Here is a 27,045-nt window from a genome sequence, read left to right as displayed (position 1 = left end):
ATATATATATATATATATATATATATATATATATATATATATATATACGGGCAGAGCCGTCTTTAAAGGCGTGCAAGGCGGGCTATCGCACAGGGCCTTAAATTTTTTATGGTTAAATTGTAATTAAATAGGGCCTCATAAATCGTTGTCACTATTTAAACGGGGTTAAATAGGGCCTCTAATTATTTTGTCAGGGTTGAATCATGACTAACTTACACGGGGCCTCCAAAAAATTGAGACGGCCCTGTATACGGGTAAAATTGTATTTTTATTAAAATAATAAGGATATAAATGAAATAAAAAGTCACAAGCTAAAAGCTCAAAAGCTACTTTAAATAGCTTTTGAGAAAAAAATTAAAAGTTAAAAGCTAAATGACTACCAAACAGAGTTTTTGTTTTCTTATTAATATGATTTGAAAAGATAAAAGTTAAAAGCTAAAAACTCTTTTTCTGGTGTTACCAAACAGAATCTAAGACTAAAAGACTTACATCAAATCTCAATCGTTAAAAATATTAATCTTTGTAATTAGATATTTTTTATAAGGTTGAATTATAAAAAATAAGTCTTATTTGTATGGGAGTCACATTATAAACCCCCTCTATGTTGGTTAAAATAAAATCTTTTATTTGTCAATTCTTTTGAAAATCTTTTATATAAGTAATAGTAACACAGGAAAAATTCAATTTTACAAAAAAATTAAATAATAATTAATAATCTATTTATGTTAAACTATAATTTTAATATACTATTAAATTATATAAAAAATATTTATGTTTTAATATTTATATAAGGTAACGATTAAAAATGATCGAAATTCAAAATATATTTAACTTTATGAAATTAAAAATAACCACTATTTTTATTTAGTATTAATATATGTACTTAAATTACTCTCAAATTAATAGAAATATACTTATTTTTCTTCAGTAAGAAAACAATATTTTTTTAAATAAAAGAACTAAAAAAAATATCGGCGGGGTAGCCAAGACTCATGTCAGGGATTCGAATGTGTCGTTACATTTGGGAGTTCATTTGGACTCTCTCTATTTCTTAAGCAGCCAGTAGAAAGGCATAGTGTGTTGAGCGGATCTAGAGATGAACCTCTTCAAAGCAGTTAGCATGCCATATAATCTTTGGATATCCTTCTTTGAAGCTGGTGCCTTCATCTGGATAATCGCTTTACATTTATCAGAATTGACCTCAATTCCTCGTTCTATCAAATATAAACCCAAAACTTATCGGCCTTCATGGAGAATTTAAAGTGCATTTTTCAGGGTTAAGCCTCATGTTGTATTGTCGAAATCTTTTAAACACCCGGTGGAGATGCTAAATGTGAAGCTTGTCTACATCGGACTTCACTATCATGTCGTCCATGTATACTTCTAGCGTCTCCCATTTTTCTTCGCGAAAGATTTTGTTCATCATTCTCTAGTAGGTTGCTACGCCGTTTTTAACATGAATGGCCTAACATTGTACTGGTAATTGGCTTACTCTATTATGAACGCAGTTTTTACCCGATCGAGTCCAGACATTGGTATCTAGTTGTATCCAGAGTATGCATCTATGAAGGATAATAATTGGTAGTCGGATGAATTATCAACAAGTTGGTCGATATTTAGAAGCATATACGAATCTTTCGGACACGTCTAATTGAGGTATGTGTAGTCGATGCATATCTTTCATTTGCTTAAGGCCTTCTTAACTAGAACCACGTTGGATAGCCTTTCAATATATTATGCTTCCGAGATGAATTTGGCATGCAGTAGGCCGTTCATCGTGGCTTCGAATTTCGGCTAGGATACATACCAGGCATCGATGTCCAAGTTCAAATGATAACAAGTGACTTGGGGGGTCAATGTTGGGCATTTCGTGAGGAGAGATGGCGAAGAGCTTGACGTTTCTTGAAGGAACTCAGTTAAAATTACCTTATATACCTCAGGGGAGAGCCTGGATGCAATCCTAACCGTCCTGGCCGGATTCTCTCTAAGCTGCACGGGGTATGTTTGACTTTGTTTTCACGCACATCCATGTTGAATTCATCAGTACTTCTTGATGTTAATGCCAAGATATTTTCGCTGATTCTTCTTGCTTCTCATAAATCTGCACTGACAATATTCGACATTCCTTCTTCGTCATGGTAGGTTATCATCATGTGAATTGTAAAAGTGACTGCATCTAACTTTGCTGACAAGGATCTTCCTAGAATATCTTTGAAGGAGCTTCTGCACTATATCACAAGGAACATGAGAGTCACTATTCTCTGATGCATACCTTTTCCAATCGATATTGTCAGATATATCATTCCACAAGGACAAGTAACTTAATCGTTGACGTCTAACAAATCTTCTATGCCAAACAGACTCATATTTGTTTGCCTAAGACCTAGCGGTTCCAACGCCTCTTCATAAAGGACGTTGCAAGATCTTTCGTCATCTACCATGAGTCATGTTAAGGCTTGATTGGCGAAAACGACCGTGGTGACTAAACATAGTTTAGAGTTTGCGATTCTGTCGATCTTTTCTCAATCTAGGAATCCAAATTTTGACAAAATAAGTCGGTGAGTTCCTGGATCAGTGTCTAGCAAGAAACAATTGGTAGACGTTGAAGCATTGGGCGTGGTTGTGCTTCGAAATGCGTTGATCGTTGATGATAGGTGAAGGATTGGATCAAAAATAGAATCACGTTTCTCGATCATCTTCACAGAAGTTACTACTTACGCTCTATTTGTTTCCGGTAGAGGTCTTTCTTCAGGTCAAGAACGAGTTGTTCTTGATGAAAACGCAGGAATTATAAATCGTTTCCCACAAACATTGTCATTGTTCCATTCTGGAATCTATTAATAGAGAGAAATGCGGAAGCTGCGATGGAGTAGAGCTTCCAATGCGACAGAGAGAGGGTGTACATGCAAGGTTAGCACTCTGACGCTCAAGTCAATATGTGAAAGAGTAAAGAGTATTCAAATTTGTTACGTGATTCGACCCCACTCCCTATTTGTAGGGTGGAGAAATAACAGTCTCGCTATATTTCAGGTGTGAAATGTGGAGGAGCGTTGGTTGCGCATGGGGTGTAGTAGTAAGGTATATGATAGTTTGATGATAAGGAGAAGATTCTAAAGGTGGTAGATCCAAACCGATTTCTATAAAGTTAACCTAGTGACATAACTATTTTTTATACAACCCGAATCTAAATCATTTTGTTGAAATAGATTCTCCTATTATTTTCATTATGTAACTACTATTATAATTTTTAAATATATTTATTTCAATTGCAATTCTTATATAAAGGTTAGATTATGATCACAAAAAAGTACATAACCGTTAGATACATATCCGATGAAAAGATATGGCCTACACTACACCAATCGCAATCAATTTTGTGTAGGCACATGGACATGGTTACACAGTCCATATATTCCATCAAAAGTGCACCCACAAGTCACCACCACCATGGCCCCCTTTACAACCAATTTCAACAGTTTTTTCAAACGCTCTTAATTCCACCAGCTTCCTACTTTCTATCTGTATAGAATCTGAATGTAGAAAACAAGTTAACATCCAAGTATGAGCATGTGGATGTTATTCTTAGGGGTACATAGTTGGATGTCAGAGGACCTAATTTTTTGCTACTTGTGAACTCATGAATTGACTTAATTTAGAAGGGAGAGTTGAGCAACGTGGATTCATTCAGCAAAGTCTATATATGCATATGCCACACCAATCATGAAATACAAAACTAAAAGTAAAAAATATATATATTTACAAAGATCAAAACTTATACTAAGTAGATAAAAATATAAAATATATAATTTGTGAAGATCCATTATACATTTAAATTTAATTTTTGTCACAAACACTAAAGATATATTTATTAGCAATGTAATTTAATTTAACTATAGTGGCAGATATGATTTTAAATAACGATTGTGGTCGTCGATGTGGTTGTGGGTGTTGTGATTGTGATATTGTGGTTGCGAGAATTAGATTGAACTTTAGTGGGTTAAAGAATAACTTTCTGTTTCGACAGAGAATGTGTCAAAGACCTACATACTATAATCGAAGTGTGTTCTAATATGTGGAGGTCGAAATGCTAGGGTTGTTAGTATTTCGAATTAGACTTGTTTGTTATGTCCAATTATTTAAGTTAACTTGTACCCTAAGTTGACTTGTAATGGGTATTTGTGAAAAAACCCATTAGTTTAGTATGTTAGATTTATTATAAATAACATACTAGTCTCTTTTCATTGCATACTGCAAAGCTTAATTTAGGGTGAGGGGTTTTTTGTTATTCTTGTAACTTGTAATCTTGATTTAAAGAGAAAGTAAAGAATAACAATTATAATTAATCCTCGTTGTTCTCTTGCCTTCCTATTGTGTTCCCTATTATACTCTGTTTTTGGAATCGTTTTCACAACAGTGGTCGTTGCGGCTTAAGATTTTATTGAGTGATAATTGAAATACAATGTCAAAAACATTTAATGTTAAGATTTTTCATTAAGTTATTTGAATCCCAAATTTTGAGATTTGATAAAAATATTTTAAAAAAATATGGATGAAATTGTCTGATGTGATTTCTAATATGGTTGGACTTGTGATCTCAAATTATACCGCAATTACGGCCCGATGTGGTTGCAGGGACTATTGCATCCGCAGTTTTGCAACCGCAATTGCGGTTGCTAGTGCAATTTAAAATTATGGCGACAACTTGATTGTGTTGCAAGTAAGTGACTTGTAAGACAAGCAAATTATCATGACTTTACAGTTTGAATAGTTTGTTGAATTTTTTACTATTCTAATAAAAAATCTTCTTATCCTAATTTTCTTCTAATTCGCTCAAAATTAATCTATCCCTAGTTATGCTTATTGGCTTGTGTGTTAAGCTATCCCAACAAATATGGTATCAAGAGTCAGTTTCGATCTAAGTTTCTATCAATGAAAAATGAATGCATAACCTCCAATCAATTATATTCTTTGCAAATCTACAAGTGTTCAAAGTTGAACACTATGATAGATGGTGCATATAAATAAATGCCATATTGAGATTTCAAGTTGTACTTGAAATCATGAATGATGGGTTCTAATCATTGGAAGTCAATGCAATAGAAGTGAAAAAGACTGGTATCAAAAATTGAGCAAGAAAGATGGGAAAGCTTTATTATTGATCCATCAATGTGTGGTTTCAAATGTATTTGAGAAGATAATTGAGGACTATACCTTATATGCAAGCCCTCAAAACTTCTCGTTACACTTCCTACATTCTCATTAAGATCCCTTATGAGAAAAATAGTTTCTTTTAAGTGTTTGTCTAATTCTACCGCCTTTGTATCCACTACTTTTTTTTAGACACATAAAATTGATCGTTATCTTAATTATAATTCTATTTTTTTCATATATTGTTGTGTTAATGTGCCTCTATTTTTACCCGCATTCACTTTCAAAAATGTGAAAACTCATACTTATTTCATTACTTTAAATAAATAGCACATCAGTTCTTGCTTATTTGACTGTACTATTTTTGAAAAACGACATGATATTCTCATTATAAATTAATTGATATATATTAGAGATATTTAACTAAATTTTTGGTTAGATATTGACTGCCTAATACAACTCTATAAATTTACCTGAAATTATATTTGTGTATAATCAACAAGGAAAAATATAAATACTTAAATACTCGTATGATATAGACAAATACTAAAATTGCTATTAACATAGATATAAATCTATTTAAGAATACTTTTTCAACTAATATATATATATATATATATATATATATATATATATATATATATATATATATATATATATATATATATATATATATATATATATATATATATATAGGAGCGTATCCAGTGAGAACTAATATCTATTGTGAGAAACGAGAACTATTGATATTAATCGTCAGATTTAATTAACGTTTAAGATTTAAAATTCCATATAAAAAAACACCTTACTGGATTATTTTTGTTAAGATTAATATGTAAAAATTCCATAAAAAAAGATTCTTACTCAAAATAAGTATGATTATTAAATAATTTTCTACTATGTTTAATATTTAAAAATTTTATAAAAAATAATTTTATTACAATAATTACACCATTATATATATAGCATATCAAGTGAGAGCATTTTAAAATGAGATATGAGAGGAATAAATATCAACAATTGAATTCATCAAGAGAGAAATTAATAGCCACAGGATTGCTCTCACTTGATGTGCTCCTATATATATATATATATATATATATATATATATATATATATATATATATATATATATATATATATATATATATATATATATATATATATATATATATATATATAAGCATATCAAGTGAGAACAATTCTAAATGAGAGGAATAAATATCAATCTTTGGATTCATCAAGAGAGAAAAATTAATAGCCACATTAATGTATTAACATTCTCTCTCTTGATGAATCTAAAGGTTGATATTTATTCCTCTTATCTCTCATTTAAAAATGTTCTCACTTGATATGCTCCCTATATATATATATATATATATATATATATATATATATATATATATATATATATATATATATTACTAAACATAATAATAGTCTAGACACCTCAAACAATAAATGTGAATACATTTTTCTAGTAATGTTCAAATTTCAAAACTTTCATTTATTACAAGAGACTGCAATGAATCTGTTTTCCTCATTACACCATACACAATCCACCATTTTACAATAGATTGAATCAATTAACACCTTAAATAATAAATAGACTACACATTTTCCTCCTACTACCTTCTTTTGCCTATGACATATATTAGGGGACCCCAAAATTCTGACTGTGTGAGGCATGGGGCCAACCATAGTAGAGGAGCTAAATTCCATGTGAAGCTAGGGACCAACCAGCTAGATATGTCATGTGGGAGGCTAATCCAGGTGGGGCTCTAACAACTTTATTTCCTTTACTTTCTCTCTTCTAACCAATGCTAAATTGACTATTGCGTTCTTGCTTATGTTTGTGTTACCACCCAACCCAAATTGTTTATCCTTTTTCTAATTATTTTTTTTATAGTTTGTGATGGATTCTCCCTCCTTTTTGTTTATATCTAGAGCCGTTTTAGTAGTTAAATAAAATTTCATAACATATTTGTGACTCTTAAATTATAAATAATTTTAAAGTCGAAAACACATATTCGACTGGCTAAATATATTTGTCTTGCATGTTTTTTTAGGTAAATCAAAGTTTTAAACTTGCATATGTTCTCATTTTTATGCATGTTTTTGTCAGTATACATATTTTTAAAAATTTTGCAATTTTTAAGTTATAGGATAAAAGAATGGTCTGATTTGGTCCACCTTATATTTTGAGGGTCGAGTTAAAGTTTTAATTTTAGTTCTTTTAAAATAGGGTGGTTTTGGTTTTCGTCCCTGTATATTTTTTTTCTTTGATAAAGTCCTTAAATATTGAATTTCTTTTGAATTTAGTCCCTAAAACTAAAATCTACAGGAAAATCTGCATGTTACCTGCAAATTTTCCTTCGAATTTTTCTACGGAATTTAACTTTAGGAATTAAGACCAAAAAGATTTTAACATTGAGAGATCATTCATAAGAAAAAAAATAAAGGGACAAAAATTAAAAACGCGCTAACTTACAGGGACTAACTAACTATTTAAACCTATTTTATAAAATGTGTGTGATTAATATTTATTACTTTTTAGAATTATTTATAAAGTAGAATAAATAGATGATTTTTAAATTTATTTTCATTTTCATGAGAATTATTTATACCCAGTTATTTTCTTAAATATATAATCATAAAAATGTGAAAGTAATTTTATTTTCAAAAATATTTATGTTCAAAAATTAATTTTCTAACTTTAGCATGACCCTTAAAACAAATATGAGAATTTATTTGTATAATTTCTATATTAAGAATAAATTTTAAAATCTTAAAATAAATATCTCCTAATATATTATCACTCCTTTCCCCATATCCAATTTCTATTACTTATTTCTCACAGCAATTTTATATAACAAATAATGATGATGAGTTAAAAGTGGCCTCAGGAGAGCTGATTTGATTGCTTCCTACATTTATGAAATTCAGAAAGAAAGAAAAAAAAACACTAGTATTATTTTTGGATGTCTAAATCATTGCTTAGAATAATTTTTTTGACATATGCTTGTGTTGATTAAGCAATAAACAAAACTAAACCCTTAGATGGAGGTGACAACAAATTATTTAAATGAATTAAAAACTTTAAAGTTTCCCATCACATGTAATGTAGGTTGCGTGTGATATATAAAATGTTAATTCAAATTCTTATAAATAATAATGAGAAAAGTCTCAATCTTAAAAATATATATCTTTAAAATATTAATAAAAAATTCTTAGGTGCCCCGGAAAGAGACGGGTACCTATACCCTTAAAACAAAACTTTATCTAAATTTAAGTTCACTTTAAAATTGTTAAAAAAAAAAAAAATGATGTCAACTTAAATAATTAACTTGGTATTGTATCTATAAAGAAAATACTCATAATTATTATTGATGGATTAAGTGTCTTTTATAAATAAGAGAAAATATAAAATATAGTGTTGGTCCAAAAGTACTTGTGTGCATATTCTTTCGGCAAAGTCATAAAGATTCAAAGGTTTTTGTAAGTATATTACCATAATACTGTTTTAGCACTTGATCTTTAAATAGTTTCTTCATACTTTGTATCAGAGTGATGACTTCAGATGCTTCTAAAGCTTTTGTAGCGCGAAAACATAACTTGGTAGCTTCTGATATTTTGGACACGCCTTTTCATCAGAATCAAATCCTGTTTGTTAAATACTCAACATAACAAACGTGAGTATAACAAAATTGTTCATACAAACATACTCATGGTTATCATCAAAACTCAGAAACATATTGTAGAACTAAATCTTGTTCTAACATATAACTCCCGGGACGTCTGACAAGCGTCAACCCTTACTGATGGGCGTCAACCCTTCCTGATGGGCGTTCTTCGCCCAAGACATCAGCGATGACGTGACGATTTGTACAATTGACTTGTTTTCCTTGTTTTGTCATAAATTTTGATCCGTAAGTCCAAATGAGTTGTTGTTCGAAGCATTGGAAAGCTAATGCGGATTAATATCAAATAGAATTATTTTCAGGGGCTGAATGTGTTGTGATAACATGAGTTTTTTTATGTGGATTACATGGATTGTTGATGTTATATTGGCGATGACGAGAATTAATAACTTTGAAATGATTTAATAATTATGTTGTGTTAATTTCAGTTGTGTTGTGAATTTGTGATTGTGATTGCGTGGTAATTTGGAAAGTGGATTACGAGAGTTGTCATTGCAATATGTTAGGATCAGAGAGGTCTTAACGCATTGATATTGATTTGTATGATTCATGCATCATTTGGATTGTGTCAAAAGACATGTTCGCTAATACAGTACTCCATCTATGACATATGTTGACCCAACTCATCATTAGAAATAACCAAAAAATACATTTTACCTTGTGATAATGTCAAACTTTACCGTCTTACTGGCTTCTGCCTTATTTTCTTTTTTATTTGTATTAGAATTTATTACTATTTCGGTAAACATTCAAAATCAATTTTGATAAAACTATCCAAACAACATTAATTAATAACAATCACTTCTATATTATTGTATCTAAATATAAATTAATTTTATTAAACTCAATTATGTATAATCAATTTTATCAAATTTAATTCTCTCAAAATCAATTTTGTCCATTGTCAATCCAAACACACTTAATTATCGTGTCAAAAATATAGTTATATTCTATCATTTATACTTTTACATAAATATAAATATATATTAAATAAACTTTACTTTTTTTATATAAATTAAGGCAAAAAGTATTAATTCATCTAGATTTCTTTTCATGCGTATCAAAATTACTATTTCAAGTCATTTAATCTATGACACCGATGCTTTATCGATGCTAAATTGCTTTTTTACATAAATCTTAGCATGTTTTTTATTAACATTAATCCAATTTTCTTTAATAGTTGGTTGATGAGCTAGTGATTGCAAAAGTAGTTTAAGCACACAATCTCATATGTAATCACAAAAATTAACATTAAAACCACTAATTTATGGATTGATTGATTAGATCTAAATATTTATTGATATTTAAGAAAGAAAAGGTACATATCTAATTAGCATTTATACATTGTATAAAGTCATTTTCATATCTACCTGCAAAGTTAACCATTCCCACCATATTCTGTCAAATAAAAAAACTTTAAAACTTTAAAAAAATATCTATGAAACACAACATAGAATTTAGATGCCGCAAACTCATACTAAGAACCTAAAACGCGTGCATGTCAAAAATAGAGTTACAAAATCCTGCGACAAATCCGAGGGGTGTGTCGTTGAAGCAAAAATGGAGTATATGGCAAGTGTGTATGTGTGTGTGAACGTGCATGTGTGATAATGACGGTGTATCCAGTTCTGTTTCACGTGGGTTTGTGCGCTGTCGCTATGTGGTTTGGTTCCTTTTTTCTTTGCTACCCTCAATTCTACATTCCAACTAGATTACATTCCATTCACAACCCCCACACTCTTTCTCCACTACTCTGCCCAACATCTTTTACTTTTTTTTTCTTCCTTTAGCTTGATAAATAAACACTACAAGAAAAAAGCTGATTTGCTGGGTGAGTTTGCCAGGTGATATACACCTTACAAATTATTGCAGTTGCGGGGTGCGTATCACCTCTCAACCTAGTTTTTTTTTAAAAAATATATATAAATGTTTTTCCATCTCGCAAAGTGTGGAGGGAAGGTTGAAATTTTGAAAAAAAATGTTGCAGAATGTTAACCACCCCGCAATAATGTTCTAAAAAAATTATTGAAAAATCAAGTATTATATTTATTGAAAAGTCAGGGTGGCAGGTGAGCAGTTGATGAATTTACTGACACAAAAGTTGCGGAGTGCAATACACCTCGCAAGTCTCAACGCTTTTGTGCGTTGCGGGGTGTAAATCACTTCGCAAGATTTTATGAAAATTTGGGAAAAAAATAAATTGGGTTATTAATGATGATACATAGCAATAGGAGTGCTTCGTCAGACACAAAAGTTGCGAGGTGGGATGCACCTGGCAAGTTTCCTAATAAAATTGGGGGGAAAATTAAATCTGGAAATTAATGGTGGTACATAGTAGTGGGGACATGTGTCAGACAGGTAAGTTGCGGGGTGAATAGCACGCGGCAAGTCTGATGGTCAAAAATATTGGCTGGGAGTTTTCCACCCCGCAAACTTTTCCTAATAATCACACGTATCCCTTCCATTTCCCCAGTTTCAGTCTCAGACATTAGAACCATTTCTTCCTCTCTCTCTCTCTCTCGTTTCACCAAAAAATACTCACCGCAAACCTCACCAAAAACCCTAAAAATCACATTTTTTCTCCAAATCAACACATCAAGACTCATTGTAAAGTTGCTGGGTTCAAAATATATTTCTGTTGCTGCGTTTTAACTCTATTAGGCGTTGTGTTTCTTCTCATTTTCTTCATCCAACCCATTATTAAGGTACACATATGAACTGATTTATTTGCAATTGATTGTATGAAGTAGTTTAAATTATTATTTTTATTGATGAAATTTGTATGATTTTTGTTTATAAATATGTTAAAAGGTTCAAATATTATCACTAATTTAATTTAGGGTTTTCTAATTAGAAATTAGGATATGATAATTTTGTTTAAGAAGTTATGAAATTAGGATATGTAATTTTGTTGATGAAATTATTGGGTTTACTTGATAGTTGATGTTCTTGGACTCTGTTTTTATTGAAAAATGGTTGAAGAAAATACTATGAGAGAATATGGTGTCGGTGAAGGAGAGTTGTGCTCCTCACACTACCACGTCACTTAGGTTATCTATCTATCTAAGATTGAATTTAGATGGTTGGATTAAGATTAAACAGTTAGGAATGATTTCCGTTACTACAGGGAAGCTAGGTTCCTATGTGTGAAACCATACATTGAGTAAGTATACCAAGTGAATATTTATTTTGAACATATTGGGTTTAAACTTATTACCTTCTAACTTAGTTTTAATGTGTTTCGATATAGGTTATATAATAACTTCCAATATGAACTCACCGGTGAACAAGCAACAACCACTGACATACATGCTTATTTTCCATCATGGTTTAAGCAACAATTGGCATGTAATGTCGAATTATCTCCACAACTACTCCATTTGAGAAACTTGGCTGAAGGTTGTTGTAGCCATGGACATGTTGAATTCAGTTTGTATTTGGTAGGTAGCAGTATGTATCTTGCGTTGAGTGGTGGAGGGGAGAGATTGTGTTGTGTTCAGTTTTGGTAGGTAGCAGTATGTTTCTTTTACTATTTCATCTCTTTGCTTTTAATTTTTCTTTTATGATTTCATCTTTGTTTTTCAATTTTACGCTCAATTTTGGTATCATAATTTTAATCTCACAATTTCATCTCTCCGATTTTTTTAGACTATATGTTTTTGTTGTATTTATATCTGATTCTTTTTTTAATACAAGCATGTTAATTGCTAACTAAATTTTTTAATATATGATGATATCCTTGTTGTTAATGTTTGAATAAAATTGTGTGATGACTTGTTGGTTTATGTGTATCTCTTCATAGAACCCCATGCTATTTATTAAGTTTTGATGCTGCCTCTATTTTTCTCATGTGATCCAATAAGTGCATATTTAAGGTTTCTTGAAGTTTAGTTTGATGGCTTCATATTAAAGGTTATATTTAGTTTTCTTTTCTATGGAATGACATTTAGTTTTCTTTTCTATATTTTTTATGTATGCATTTAATGTATTTATTTATGTATGTGTAGGCGGAGTACCAAAGGTTGAAGAAGGAGTTTTTAGCTAAACATCCTGAGTTAGGCGGTCCACGTGGACGATATCCTCTTGATCCAGCTATTGATCAGTATTTGTGGTTGCAAGCAAGTAAGGGAAAGAAGAGAAATGGAAAAATTTATGCTGCAGGGCCTTTAGCTAGCAACTACAAAAAAGGGGATAGGTATTCTTTATTTAGGAGAATTGCAGACGGGGAAGGATCTTCACGTCCTCCGACATTAACCCCTGAAATAACTGAAACAATTAAACAACTAGCTCAGAGTGAAGCAGCACGTGAAAATGAAACATTGAGAAAAAAACAAATGGAGTTGGAGGAAGCATTGAGACTTTCACAAGAGCAAATGATGCTTACTCAACAACAAATTCAACAACAAGTGCAACAACAAATACAACAACAAATGCAACAACAAATGCAACAAATGCAACAATTCTTTCGACAACAATATGGTGGTGGTGGATTTGGAGCGGGTGGTAACCAAAGAGTAGTAGACGAGAATGATGAACAAAACGAAAATAATGCGGACGACCCGGATCCTTTGTGAATATTATTTTGAATTTAAATATTTTGGATAATCATGAATTTCTTTATATTAAATATGCATTTCTTTATATTAATTATGCATTTCTTTATATTAATTATGAATTTCTTTATATTAAGAATGAAATTAAATATTTAGAATTAACTATAAATTTAGTATTTTTTTAAAAAAATGAATTTTAATTATTTATTATATTTATATTATTCTAAATATTTAGAATAATATAAATATTTTTTTTTACTATATATGTTACTACTTGCGACGTGAATTAAACAAGGTATCTCAAAATAATTGCCAGGTGAAATCCACCCTGCAAATATTAAATATTCAACTATTGCTGAATGCATCTCACCCCGCAAGTTGCCTAACACACTCTCTGTCACAATGTACGAAGTTGGCAGAACTTATTGGAAAGCGTGTTTGCGGGGTGCTATACACCTAGCAAAGTTGCGGGGTGAAAAGCACAATGCAGAATCACCTGTGTCACCTGCTCTGACTCAACTGAACAAAGGCGCCTGGACCACTTGGAAAGCGTGTTTGCGGGGTGCTTTGTACCTTGCAATGTTGCGGGGTGAAAAACACCTGGCAAATTTGCGGGGTGCCTATCCCCTTGCAAAAAGTTGCGACTAACGTTTTTGCGGGGTGGCTAGCCCACCTCGCAAATGTTGCGTTGCTGGGTGATATTGGTATTTGCGGGGTGGCTTTCACCTGATAAAACTGAGTTTTTTTTGTAGTGAAACAACTTAAATAAGTTGTTAAGTTGTTTCTTTAGTCTAAATATTCCTTCATGTGCAGGTATATAAAACAATATTTGGTAAAAGGAAGATTGTATACTCTAATTCATTCATGTATTGAAAACATATTTAAGATTTATTTTGTAACTAACAAAATTTCATGTGCATGAGTCATTGATTAAATTTATGATCACATAAATAAAATATTTGGTATATTTATCACTCAAACCACTATGGTTTTTTTGGTTACAAGACTAACAAAATAAATTTGAACAAAATTAAACATGAAGATATGATGTTCCTACAATGTATGTTTAAAAGGATGAATGTAAGATTTAAAGGAGAAGAGGTGTGAACGAGAAGAGTCTGATGAGAAGTCATGTTAAACTTGTTCATAAAGTCATCACATTGGTTATTTTCATGGAAGGTGTGGATGATTTTGAAGTGGTTGTTCTCACATAATTTGTCTTTGATATTTTGAATCAAAACAACATATTTATGATACTTGTTGGCTAGAGTCTTTATAAGATTGATGCAAAGGAAAAAAAACTATGTAGGAAATCGAGTTGTTGAAACCTTTATTTTTAGAAATGGAGATGTATATATGGATGACACAAAACTCTACATGAAGAATCTTTAAAGATTCTGGTAAGTATATAGGGATTCCTACTTGCCAAGCGCCGAAAGAGTTGTAAATGATTTTGTCATAACCTTCTCTGATTAGAATTTCAAGGAAATTTTCATCGATGTTAATTAATGAAAGTATAAGGGATGTTGAGGACGTTCCATTGAATTTTCCTTTCATTTTCCTGTGTTGAGGGTTGTTAAAAAGTGTTTAAGGAATCTGCCATGTTACAAGCATATAATGTAATGTGATAAATGAGAGTGATTTCCTGAACAATGCTGGTAGAATTTCTATTTCTCTAATCCCACTAAATTTCCTTTGCTAAAACATTAGGACGAATGTTCTACATGATTTTCCTAATCCAATTGTTACCATTCTAGATTGTGAGGAAATTTGGGTTCGCAAAATTTAGCATTAGCCAATGGTTTTTGAATTCTAGAAAATCTTAGACGCAATGTATTAAGGATTCATCGTCCAAACTAAAACGAGTATTCAAAGTTGAAGTTCTTAACCCCACAATTTAATGATGAATGCCGACGATATAACTTCATTTGCCAACCATGTCACAAAAGATGAAGTCATTCATGAGTTAAATTAGATTAAACCTTTCAAATACCCTAGTCCCTATGGGTTTTCGTGCATTTTCTTTAAGCAACACTGACACATTATGGGTGATGATGTTTTCAACTTAGTCAATTCAAATTTCTCCACTAGGAATTTTGATTCATCCATCTCTGGAATATTAATAGCTCTTGACACTCTAACAACATTTAAATATTTGAGACCTATAAGTCTTTGTAACATAAAGTACCAGAATATTACCAAAGTTTTGGTTAACCGTCTTCGACCTCTCCAAGACACTCTTATTGGTCCATACCAAAACAGTTTTCAATCAGATAGAGGAACCACAAACAATGGTATTATTTTGTATGGAATTTTCACATTATAAAATGAAGAAGAAAAAAAACGATGTTGTCTCTAAACTAAAACTCGAAAAGGCTTTTGATAATGTTAAATAGGTGTTCCTCAGAAGCTTCTTGTTGGACTTTGGATTTCCTTATATTACTATTTAGCTCATTATACAGAACATCACTTCCTCATCTTTATCTATTTTATATAATAAAAATAAAATGCTAGCCTTTAAGCCTTCACACAGTATTTGACAAAGGATTTGTTATCGCTTTATCTTTTTATCATCTGCATGGAAGAAATTTCTATTTCCATCACCCATGGTGTTTGTAGTGATTCTTGGAATCCTACTTTAATTTCTAACAATGGACCTCAAACCTTCTCTTTGCGGATGATGCTCTCTTGTTCACAAAAGCAAAAAAGTCTTAAATTAGAGTTATTGCCACACTCGCGGACAAATTTATTTATGCATCAATCAATCTTTCTAAGTCTCATTATTTCTACTCTTTCATAATTCCTCAGACAAAAAATCAATCAGATGACTACAATCTTAAGCATTCGGAGTACTAATTCTCTAGAAAAACACCTTGGTTTTCCTATTTTTTGAGGTAGAGCTAAAATACCTAATTTTGACTTCATCATGAAAAAATGCAAACACAAATGGCTTCATGGAAAATAAAGCTTCTCAATAAGCCTGCTAGATTATCCCTTGCATCATTGTTTCTCACCTCCATCTCTTTTTACTACATGAAAACCACATGGGTCCCACAAGATATTTATGACACTATTGATCGTATGACTCTTAAATTTATTTTAAAAGGTACTATCACCACATGTATTCATTTGGATGACTGAAAAACCCCCACATGCTCAAGGAGGTTAGGTGGGCTCGGAGTTTAATTAACTAGAGATGTCAATATGGATCTATATGTGCTTGTGGGAATGAAGTTAATGATCCTGCTGACAACTTTCTTATTGGTTTGATGATGACAACACTGATGGATATTGAAGTCAATGATGACATCTTTACAACTCTCTGATGATTGTGATTAACTTAAATATATATCAAGCCTCATATACTAGAACAAATTAATGTTCCAATGAAATGCTTATATGATTGATATATCTAGCAAAGAAAATTGAAAGCTCCAGAGTTGTGAAAGAGAACAATTGTGACAATTCATTTGGTCATGTTTGTTTGATTAACTAGAGTCTTGTGACAATTAATATTTTTCGAAGCCTCTTTTTACCTAACAAAACACCTAAAATTGTTTTAAGGCCTAACCAGTTAATTGGGAGACTGTTAGCTTGATTAGGAGAAAGTATTGAATTGTCTAATTGATTATATTCATAGCCTAATCGATTAGATGAAGCCTAATAGATTATATAATCTATTATGACAGCCTCTTAATTATTGGTAACGACTCTATATTAAATTTTACATTTTGGGCATAATAATCAATTATTGCAAGAACCTAATCAATTAGGTCATTTAAAAGGCCAATGGACTTTCTATTTTAAGTTAAAATTTTCCCTATATAAAGGAGGCTTTTCCTTACTTCATTTCACTTTTGGTTCTTGATATCAACCATTTGAAAAACTTTTTTTGGTTATAGAACTCAGCCTAGAAATGTTTTGTTTTATTATGAGATTAGCTTGTAAAATCGCTAATCGGTTTGTGAGTTAAGCCCGTGGAAAAACCCTCTTTTGGTTAGAGGATAAGATAGTGTAAAATCTCTTCATTTACTTGTATAAAATGTTCGTAGACATAACATGTAAAAGCTCAATATTATAGTCAGATCTTAAGAAGATCTCTTGTGGACAAGATTAGGCCAATGTTCGGCCGAACTTGGATAATTCTCTAGTGTCATCTTTATAATCCGTAACTTTAAAATTCCTGTCATTTACACTACTGTTTCTATTTTTTCCGCTACTTTTCTTTCTGGTCTTCAAAATACTAATACAATTTGCTTCTCAAGTAATAAAACTCTAAGTTAATCGCGAGTTTTGAATACCACAATTTATTCCACCTCTTTTGTGCTTGGAAGAACTTGTCCAACAACCAACACAATCCTCCTCGATAAGTTTGTTTGGAATATGCTTCAAAATACTAATATACTTTGGATATGCCTCATCTCTAAAAAGTATTTATTTGGTGCTCTTTTACTTTTCCTTTATGCCACTATAGATTGCTCCACCTAGAAGTCTATTGCTAAAAGATGAATTTGACTATAGAACTTGGTCAAACTCCTCTTCTTTCTGGTACAACCATTATACTGCCTTTGGTCCCCTGGACGCTCTTGTTGAGTATGTACACATCCATGAAATCAATCCAATAGTTAAAGATTTTTACTCTATCTTCCACTTATAATATCATCATGGAGGTCACCACCAAAAATCTTAGCTTAAATCCTATTATAAAAGATGTCTTCGTTTGGTTTGATCATATAAGTGGATCATGCCCTAATTCGAAACCTCAACCTTGGAATTGGATCTAAAATCAATGCCTTCCTGTAAATGTCAAGTTTCTCTTTTGGCTTGCTTGTCTCAGCTTTATTTCTACACTTTCTCAACTTCCCTATTACAACATGATCCTCTATGTTATATGCCTCCATATTTGGCCTAGAAGAAGATTCATTCTCTCATTATGTTCATGACAATAGGGATTCTAGAAACATTCAGTTGTATCTCGGGTTTAATCATTGAGATTTTTTCTTGACTCATGATGGAAATGCTTGGCTTAAAAAATAAGAGTCATGGTACTCGTCATAACCTCTTTTTTGCAAGGTATGGTGGGCTTGGAGAAGTTGTATTTCTTCGTGCATATATCACATGAAATCATTTCCATGTATTGATTCTCCTTGGTTGCTCACTTCGTGACAGACTCCTTCCACATTTGCTTCAATAAATCTCAAACAATGAACGAAGACAACTATTTCATCAAGTGGAACTCCTTCAACTACATATGCATTATTACTAATGTATAATGAAGTTGTAATGACACGTCAAGTCAAACATGGTTTGTCAGTACCTTTTGCACATCATTTAGGACATGGCAATGCGGTTTCTTTGAATTTATCACGAACTCTTCAAATATCCTCCAAACAAAACTATGAGTCATTCACAAAGTTTTGTCTCTGGCCAAAGGTATGTGATTATTGACTTGACTAGTAACAAACACTCTTTCCCATTATCAATTTCATTGAGCTTCCATTGAATAAATATCATAAACATAAACATAAACAAATTATTAAAGATATCTTACTTGAAAACACTATGTTTTGAGTTATCCACATCTTCCATAAAGACAATCAAAATATCAATTTTAAAATAAAGTTTGGTGTTTTTATTAAGTTGAACTCCTGATTCACAACTCTCCTCCCGAGATTCATAAATTTTATTTTTAGATTATAGTTTATTTCTCATTTTTATTTTATCATAATTATAACTAAAATATGTATTTAAAGCTAATGTACATGATATTAATTAAATAACACAACCGAAAAAGATTATACTATTACACTTAAGAAGTTAATCACCTTAATTTACCGCGGGTTTCTGTTTTCTGAAAGAGATCTTTCTCATAGAGGAACATAACTGTTATAAAAAAATGGTAGGGGCATTTACGGAAAGTTAGTGTCAAAAGAGTAAGAGCACGCAACCGTCTGGAAAAGTACATTACAGTGAAGGCAAAGAAAAAATGATAATGGTTGTTGTCCTTACAGTTAGTTACCTCAAATACCGTATTTCCATAACTGCCCTTTCCCTTTCTCTCTCCTCCAACTATATCTACTCTCTCTCCTCTTCTCTTCTCACAGTTACTTCAACAAACAAACCATGAGAGGAACCATTCTGCTGCAAGCTTTTTGATTTTTCTCTTCACAATTCCATCTCAATTTTTCTTATTCATTCTCTCTCTCACATTGTTGTTTGTGATTTGTGAATTGTGATGGAAGCTGGGGAAGATTGTTGTGTGAAAGTTGCGGTTCATGTTCGGCCGTTAATCAATGATGAGAAGCTTCAAGGGTGTAAAGATTGTGTGACAGTTGTTTCTGGGAAGCCTCAGGTGCATTTTCTATTGAACAATGTGATTTTGATTGGGTTGGGGATTATTTGTTTTTGTGTTGGTTTTATGGTGATTTTGATTGGTGAATTTAGTGGAGATCTGGATCCGAGATTGATTGCGTAATTGAAGAAGATTGATGGTTTTGATTGAAACTATTTTGGAAATTTGGAACTTTTTTTTTTCGATATGATGATGGTTACTTGATTGGGATATTATGTTTTTGGGTCGTTCTGATTGGGATATTTGAGTCCCAGATTGGACAAACAGCTTAATTAAGGACTTTTGTTTTTAAGTTTTTTCTATAACTATACAATAAAATAAAATTGTTTTTCTTTAAACTATGAGGTGTTTTTACAATTTATTCTTAAGAGCTTATGGAAATAAGCTGAAAACAGCTTATGGGTATGTCTTAAGTTGTTTTTATAAATTTTATCAAAGTGTTTTATAATTATTGATAAGCTCAAATAAGTCAATTTAAATAGACCTGGGTAATTGTTGGCTTGAGAACATTTATTAGTGAAGTGTTTGGAATGCTTCAACTTAAGAATTGGGGAAAAAAGTCGTTTCAATGAATTGAAATGATTTAAGATTAAAACTCATTTCTTTCAAAGAAGTTTTGTTCCTGAACTTAAGAAGTTTATGTCTTTTTGGACACCTCTATGTGAATTGTACCTTGTCATAATAGTATCATTGAGTAGCTGAAATTTTTGGATGGAAGTTGGAATCATAAGCTAATTGTTACTATGATGCAGGTACAAATTGGTGCTCATTCCTTTACGTTTGATCATGTTTATGGGAGCACTGGTTCTCCCTCATCTGCCATGTTTGATGAATGTGTTGCTTCCCTTGTTGGAGGTCTGTTCCAAGGATATAATGCCACGGTTCTCGCATACGGTCAGGTACAGTTACAGCTGAAGGGAAATTATAGGTCCTGTTTGGATAATTTTAGGCCCTGTTTTTTGTTTTTTTTATCTGATGCTTACTTGATTAGGATATTTTGAGCCCTATTTGAAAAAACACTTATGTATAAACTATTTAAGCTATAAGTTGTTTTTGTAAGATATAACGAAATGATTATACCAGTAGATAAGCTCAAATAAGTCAATTCAAACAGGGCCATAAACTGCATGCTATTACACTCATTTCTCTTTGGTACATGACATTTTCTCTATATTGCAGACAGGTTCTGGGAAAACATACACAATGGGCACAGGCTCTAAAGATTATTATCAAACAGGAATAGTACCCCAAGTTATGAGTGCATTGTTTAGTAAAATTGAGACCTTAAAGCATCAGATTGAATTTCAGCTGCATGTTTCCTTTATCGAGGTCCGTCGATAACTTTGTTACAGCCTACAGCCGTGTTTTGAAAGTATAATAATTGTGTTTTTTTTTTTGTTACAAAAAGTTTAATTAAGCATCTAACACCAAATTTTAATTGTTAAAAGATTCTTAAAGAAGAAGTAAAAGATTTGCTGGACCCATCCTCTATGAGCAAACCAGATACTGCAAATGGACATGCAGGGAAATCGCCTACTCCTGGTAAACCGCCTATACAAATTCGTGAGGGTTCCAATGGCGTTATTACCTTAGCAGGATCTACCGAAGTCAGTGTTGCAACACTAAAAGAAATGTCTGCATGCCTTGAACAAGGTTCACTAAGTAGAGCAACTGGGAGCACAAATATGAACAACCAATCCAGGTTGCTTATCCATTTTCTTCTCTTCTTTTAACTGCTTACATTTACTTTTAATCATGAAATGTTTTTTTACCCCATTTTCCGTTTCATAAACTAATTGTGGATAAATATATTCAATTAGTCGTTCACATGCCATCTTCACCATCACATTAGAGCAGATGCGGAAGCTCAACAATCCTAGTGAGACCGGTTTAAACGATACTATGAATGAAGAGTATCTTTGTGCCAAGCTGCACTTAGTAGACCTTGCTGGATCAGAACGAGCTAAACGAACAGGGTCTGATGGCTTGCGTTTTAAAGAAGGTTAGGGGGTTGTGTTTCTCACTTACACCTCCGAACATTTTTTTGATCGTAATGTATTCCCTAATAATTTTATCTTTCAAACAGGAGTTCACATTAACAAAGGCCTACTAGCACTTGGCAACGTGATTAGTGCACTCGGTGATGAAAAAAAGAGAAAAGAAGGTGCTCATGTTCCTTATAGGGATAGTAAACTTACTAGGCTTTTACAGGTTTGATTCGACGATATCTATTTATCATTCTTGCAGCAAATACTCATTCATATTACAATGTTGAAAAATACTCGTTATAATCATTTTAAACTATAATGTTTTAACATAGTATTATTTTATTTCTGATTTTGTATTTAAAAGTAAATTTAAATGATTTTGCAGGATTCACTTGGTGGTAACAGCAGAACTGTAATGATAGGTTGGCTGTTTTCCTTTAATCTTAGACAATCAGGTTGTTGAATTATAAATTTTCAGTACATGAAAAATCATTTCTGTTCCAGCTTGCATAAGTCCTGCTGATATCAATGCTGAGGAAACTCTTAACACTTTGAAGTATGCAAATCGTGCGCGTAATATCCAGAATAAGCCTGTTGTGAGTATCTGCATAAACTTATGTTCTCTTTCATTCAACTGGAAAAATTGAAGTAATTGGTTAGCTATTTATGATACATTGATTCTCATGGTTTGTTTATTCTTCCATAGGTCAACAGAGATCCAATGTCCAACGAGATGCTTAAAATGCGACAACAATTAGAGCATTTGCAAGCAGAACTTTGTACTCGTACTGGTGGCTCTTCCGAGGAGGTTCAGGTACTTAGTTTCTATTTTTGAAGTCACATTTGTATTAGGAATATAGAATCATTTTATATATGGCTGTGTTATGTAGGTCCTCAAGGAAAGAATTTCTTGGCTTGAAGCAGCTAATGAAGATCTTTGCCGTGAACTTCATGAATATCGTAGCAGATGCTCTGTTGTGGCACAAAGTGAAAAGGATGCTTATGTATGCCTCTGATCCTTCCGTTGTTAATCTTCTTTTTCTGAACTATTTTTTTTCAATTTTTCAGTGCCTAGGTATGTGCTTTACATTAAGTTTCAAACTTTCATTTTACAGGATGGTAGCATGTGCAATGTAAAGACAGACGGGCTTAAAAGGGGTTTACCTATCACAACTCCTGATTATCCGATGAGTGAGACAACGGGTAAGACTTTTCTTTAACCTGGATTTAATGATCTGCTGTTAATGCCAATTCTATGCATGCATCTTACTTCTACTAATTATTTGTCTATCACTTTATCTTCCATTTCTTAAATTTAATCAAGTATGATTCTTAAAACTTTTACGATTCATGGTTAAAATTACCGATTTCATCAGGGGATTCAAGGGAGATTGAAGAAGTAGCTAAAGAATGGGAGCATACACTTCTGCAAAATAGTATGGACAGAGAGTTACACGAATTGAACAAGCGCTTGGAGCAGAAAGAGGTTGCTTTAATGCATATGTATAATTGAGCACATTCAACATGCATGACATATAATCATGAAAGCAACATCAAGTGGTTTTCGTCTTTCATTTCATTAACATGTGTATTGTGATTGATGCTCGTACAGTCTGAGATGAAGCTTTTTGGATCATCGGATGCTGAAACACTCAAACAGCATTTTGGAAGGAAGATCATGGAACTTGAGGATGAAAAGAGAACTGTCCAGGTTCAATAGAAATTCTGAAAAAAGTTATTTTGCTCATACAGAAAAATTCATATTTATATATAGACCTCACTTGTGATGCAGCAAGATAGGGATCGTCTTTTGGCTGAAGTTGAAAATCTTGCTGCCGGTTCCGATGGACAAACACACAAATCAGAGGATATACATGCCCAAAAATTGAAAGCACTTGAAGCCCAGGTAAAATAGATTTTTCATTTCAGTTTGTTCTTCGTTTTACTTGAATCGAATCAGAACAAATCCTAATTACTAAAAGCTTTTCAAAATATATAAATGCCAGATTCTGGATCTGAAGAAGAAACAGGAGAGCCAAGTTCAGCTTCTAAAGCAAAAGCAAAAAAGTGATGAAGCAGCAAAACGCCTGCAAGATGAAATACAATCTATAAAAGCCCAAAAGGTTGATTGTTGTTCTTTCTCACATACACCACCACTCAATATACTGGTTCTCGATTCTAAGTGGAAAACTGTTGTCAGGTTCAATTGCAACAAAAGATAAAACAAGAAGCAGAACAGTTTCGGCAGTGGAAAGCCTCTAGAGAGAAAGAGCTGCTGCAAGTATGTTAAGCCTCCTTGTTTTTGTTTATTTTTTCGTTTCGTTGGTCGATGATGTGCTCTTTGACCCTGTATTAACTTTATGTTTTCTAAACAGTTAAAGAAGGAAGGAAGAAGAAATGAGTTTGAAAGGCATAAGCTGCAAGCTCTAAATCAGCGCCAGAAAATGGTAAGTATTGTTAAGTTGTTGGTAGGCAACCTTATTCTACTTAATAATTGTCTAACATTCCTCTCAAGATATATCCAACAAGTCAGAAGCAATTGAAAATTTCTTATATCATTGGTGAATTTGAGTTACTATAAGTTCTATTTCTTATATATACATTTAACATGCACTCATTTCGGGAATGTAAGAATTATATCCTAAAAGTCAGAAGCGATTGAAATTTATACACAACTGACTATTTCTTCAGGTCCTTCAGCGAAAGACTGAGGAAGCTGCAATGGCCACCAAGAGGTTAAAGGAATTGTTAGAAGCTCGTAAATCTTGCAGCCGAGACTCTTCAGGTATTACTTGTTTAGTGGATAATCACATTTTAAAGTTTTTTAATATTCTAATTGGATTTCATCTTCTAATTGCAGTTAATGGGAGTGGAACAAATAAGCAGGTAACAAACTTTCCTTCCTCTTCTAAGATTTTGTTGATTATCCATAATAACTTTTAAGTAAGTGCCTTATTGAGTTTATTCTTTAGAGTAACGAAAAGTCCTTGCAACGATGGCTTGATCACGAGCTAGAAGTCATGGTAAAAGAGCACGAAGTTCGTTTTGAGTATGAGAAGCAGAGCCAAGTGTATGCAGCACATATTTCTAATTATGTTTCTTATTGATTTAAGCGTATTGCAATAATTAATTATGAGGCGCAATCTTCAGGCGAGCTGCTCTTGGAGAGGAGTTAGCGATGCTGAAACAAGTAAACGAATTTGCTGCCAGTGGTCTCAGTCCTCCAAGGGGGAAGAACGGATTCGCTAGGTATGCTTCTTGAATATATTGGCTCTTTCAAATAATAACGCATGAAATATAAAAGGATAACATCTCTCTCTCTTTCTGCTCGGTTTTAACTCTTCTCAGAGCATTCTCCATGTCGCTGAATGCAAGAATGGCAAGAATAGCTTCACTGGAGAACATGCTGAGCATATCATCTAATTCACTTGTGGCAATGGCTTCTCAACTATCTGAGGCAGAAGAACGAGATCGGGCATTCAGTAACCGTGGACACTGGAACCAGTTGCGCTCGATGGGAGAAGCCAAGATTTTGCTTCAATATATGTTTAATTCTCTTGCAGATACTAGGTGTCAACTGTGGGAGAAAGACATGGAGATAAGAGAAATGAAAGATCAAATCAGGGAACTTGTAGGCCTATTAAGGCAAAGCGAGATCAAGAGAAAGGAAGTTGAGAAGGAACTAAAAGTGAGAGAGCAAGATGTTGTAGCCACATTGGCCAAGCCAGCTTCGGTAAGATCTTGTCTGCATAAGACTCAAAGGAAAATAAACCTACGAATTCAAAACTAACAACTTGATTTCAACAGGGAAACCCACCAAATTCATTGAAACACTATGCCGAAGACATCAATGAACCTTTATCTCCTGAGTCTGTGCCAGCGTCGAAACAACGCAAATATACACCAGGCATTGCTAATGGTCAAACGAGGGAATCAGCAGCATTTATAGATCAAACTAGAAGGGTACTTCATTGTCCACTTATATTAATTTGTATGTCTTTTAATTGGTCTAATCAAGAGATTTTCTATCGATGCAGATGGTACCCATTGGGCAACTGTCAATGAAAAAACTAGCAATTGCAGGACAAGCTTCTGGCAAGCTTTGGAGGTGGAAAAGGAGCCATCATCAGTGGCTGCTACAATTCAAATGGAAATGGCAGAAGCCGTGGAGACTTTCTGAACGAATTCGACACAGTGATGAAACAATCATGAGATCAAAGCCGCGTTCACAGGCTTTGCCTCAGATTATGTGAATTTGATCGTTTTTGTGTGATCAGCCATTTGCAGTGGCTCAGTTTTCACTATCTTACCTACAACAACGGTCCTAGTCACAACACATTAGAAAGAACATTAAACTAGGCACAGGTAATAACCTTTAATTTCTATTTTACCTATCCAAACACGGTCTTAGTTTTTTTTTTTTTTGGTGACTAAAGATGCACTGATTTAACATTCTGTTTTCGGAAAAAGAAAAAAAAATCTAGCATTCTAACATTTCTTATTTCTCGCTGCAGTGTGATGTAAATGGTTGCTAACAATATATACCCTTATCAGTCTTGGTTAGTTCCACCAAAATCACAAAAATGTTTCCGTAGTTGCAGCATATGAAGCATCTTGTGAGTGTGTTGAAATGTTGCCCTCGACAGTTATCAAATAATTGAGCATTGAAGATAGTTGCTTGCTTGGCGTCATTGGAAGACATATTTCCGAAAAATTATATCGGAAAATTGTCTGTCCATATACCAGCCTTAGATGGAAAAAAAGGAAATACTGTATTTTTTGTTTGATTCCTTAGTCCTTAGTGTTAAGTATCTATTGTTTTACTTTGTTTGATTCAATCATTATTTTTGTTGATAAAAATAATGTAGCATTCCTGTCACATAGTAACAGAAGGAAGTTCTTCTGTATTTTCCTTGTGTGTAAATTAACATAAGTTAGTGTCTTGTAAAAGTTTGTAGCCACCATAACGGATTTTGTTGTAAAAGGATGTTTGTTTTTTGGACTGCTTGTTGTAAAAGGATGTTGATAAATGATGTTTGCACTTATTAATTAGTTATATTTTTTCTCCATTTTGCTGCTGTGAATGTGCATTAGAATGATGATACAATCTACCAAATTGAAAGCTCATGTATTGCTTGTGTTAGACAGTGCATTCATTAAGAATCAGTTAAGAAGTAAAAGTAGTTGCATTCAATTAATTAATTAGCAATCAATTAGCAAATAAAACCTCTTGAATTTATTAGCAATTATTGTAGCATTTATTACTGATCAGCCCTTATTGCCTTATCGGAGATTTGTCTGTT

General features: G+C 32.5%; 2 protein-coding genes across 2 annotated transcripts; both read left to right on the top strand.

Annotated features, from left to right (window-relative positions):
- The first annotated feature begins 2,028 nt into the window (after positions 1–2,028).
- Positions 2,029–13,500, top strand: LOC131598592 (uncharacterized). Its single transcript, XM_058871175.1, has 3 exons — positions 2,029–2,138; positions 12,079–12,289; positions 12,857–13,500. Exons 1-3 carry the CDS (start codon positions 2,029–2,031, stop codon positions 13,421–13,423), a joined length of 888 nt encoding a protein of 295 aa, XP_058727158.1. The 3' UTR covers positions 13,424–13,500.
- Positions 13,501–19,393: 5,893 nt separating this feature from the next.
- LOC131596501 (kinesin-like protein KIN-4A) lies at positions 19,394–26,811 on the top strand. Its single transcript, XM_058869160.1, has 25 exons — positions 19,394–19,754; positions 20,507–20,653; positions 20,934–21,083; positions 21,203–21,456; positions 21,575–21,756; positions 21,841–21,965; positions 22,128–22,164; positions 22,247–22,338; positions 22,449–22,556; positions 22,633–22,746; positions 22,858–22,945; positions 23,119–23,228; positions 23,355–23,453; positions 23,535–23,648; positions 23,749–23,865; positions 23,943–24,023; positions 24,118–24,189; positions 24,434–24,527; positions 24,603–24,628; positions 24,715–24,812; positions 24,893–24,991; positions 25,091–25,475; positions 25,550–25,705; positions 25,780–26,107; positions 26,257–26,811. Exons 1-24 carry the CDS (start codon positions 19,638–19,640, stop codon positions 25,993–25,995), a joined length of 3,081 nt encoding a protein of 1,026 aa, XP_058725143.1. The 5' UTR covers positions 19,394–19,637; the 3' UTR covers positions 25,996–26,107; positions 26,257–26,811.
- Positions 26,812–27,045: the final 234 nt, after the last annotated feature.

Source organism: Vicia villosa, linkage group LG4, assembly GCF_029867415.1.
Source record: "Vicia villosa cultivar HV-30 ecotype Madison, WI linkage group LG4, Vvil1.0, whole genome shotgun sequence".
NCBI lineage: Eukaryota > Viridiplantae > Streptophyta > Magnoliopsida > Fabales > Fabaceae > Vicia > Vicia villosa.
Note: the sequence above shows the minus strand (reverse complement) of the source record. Positions and strands in the feature narration are given on the sequence as shown.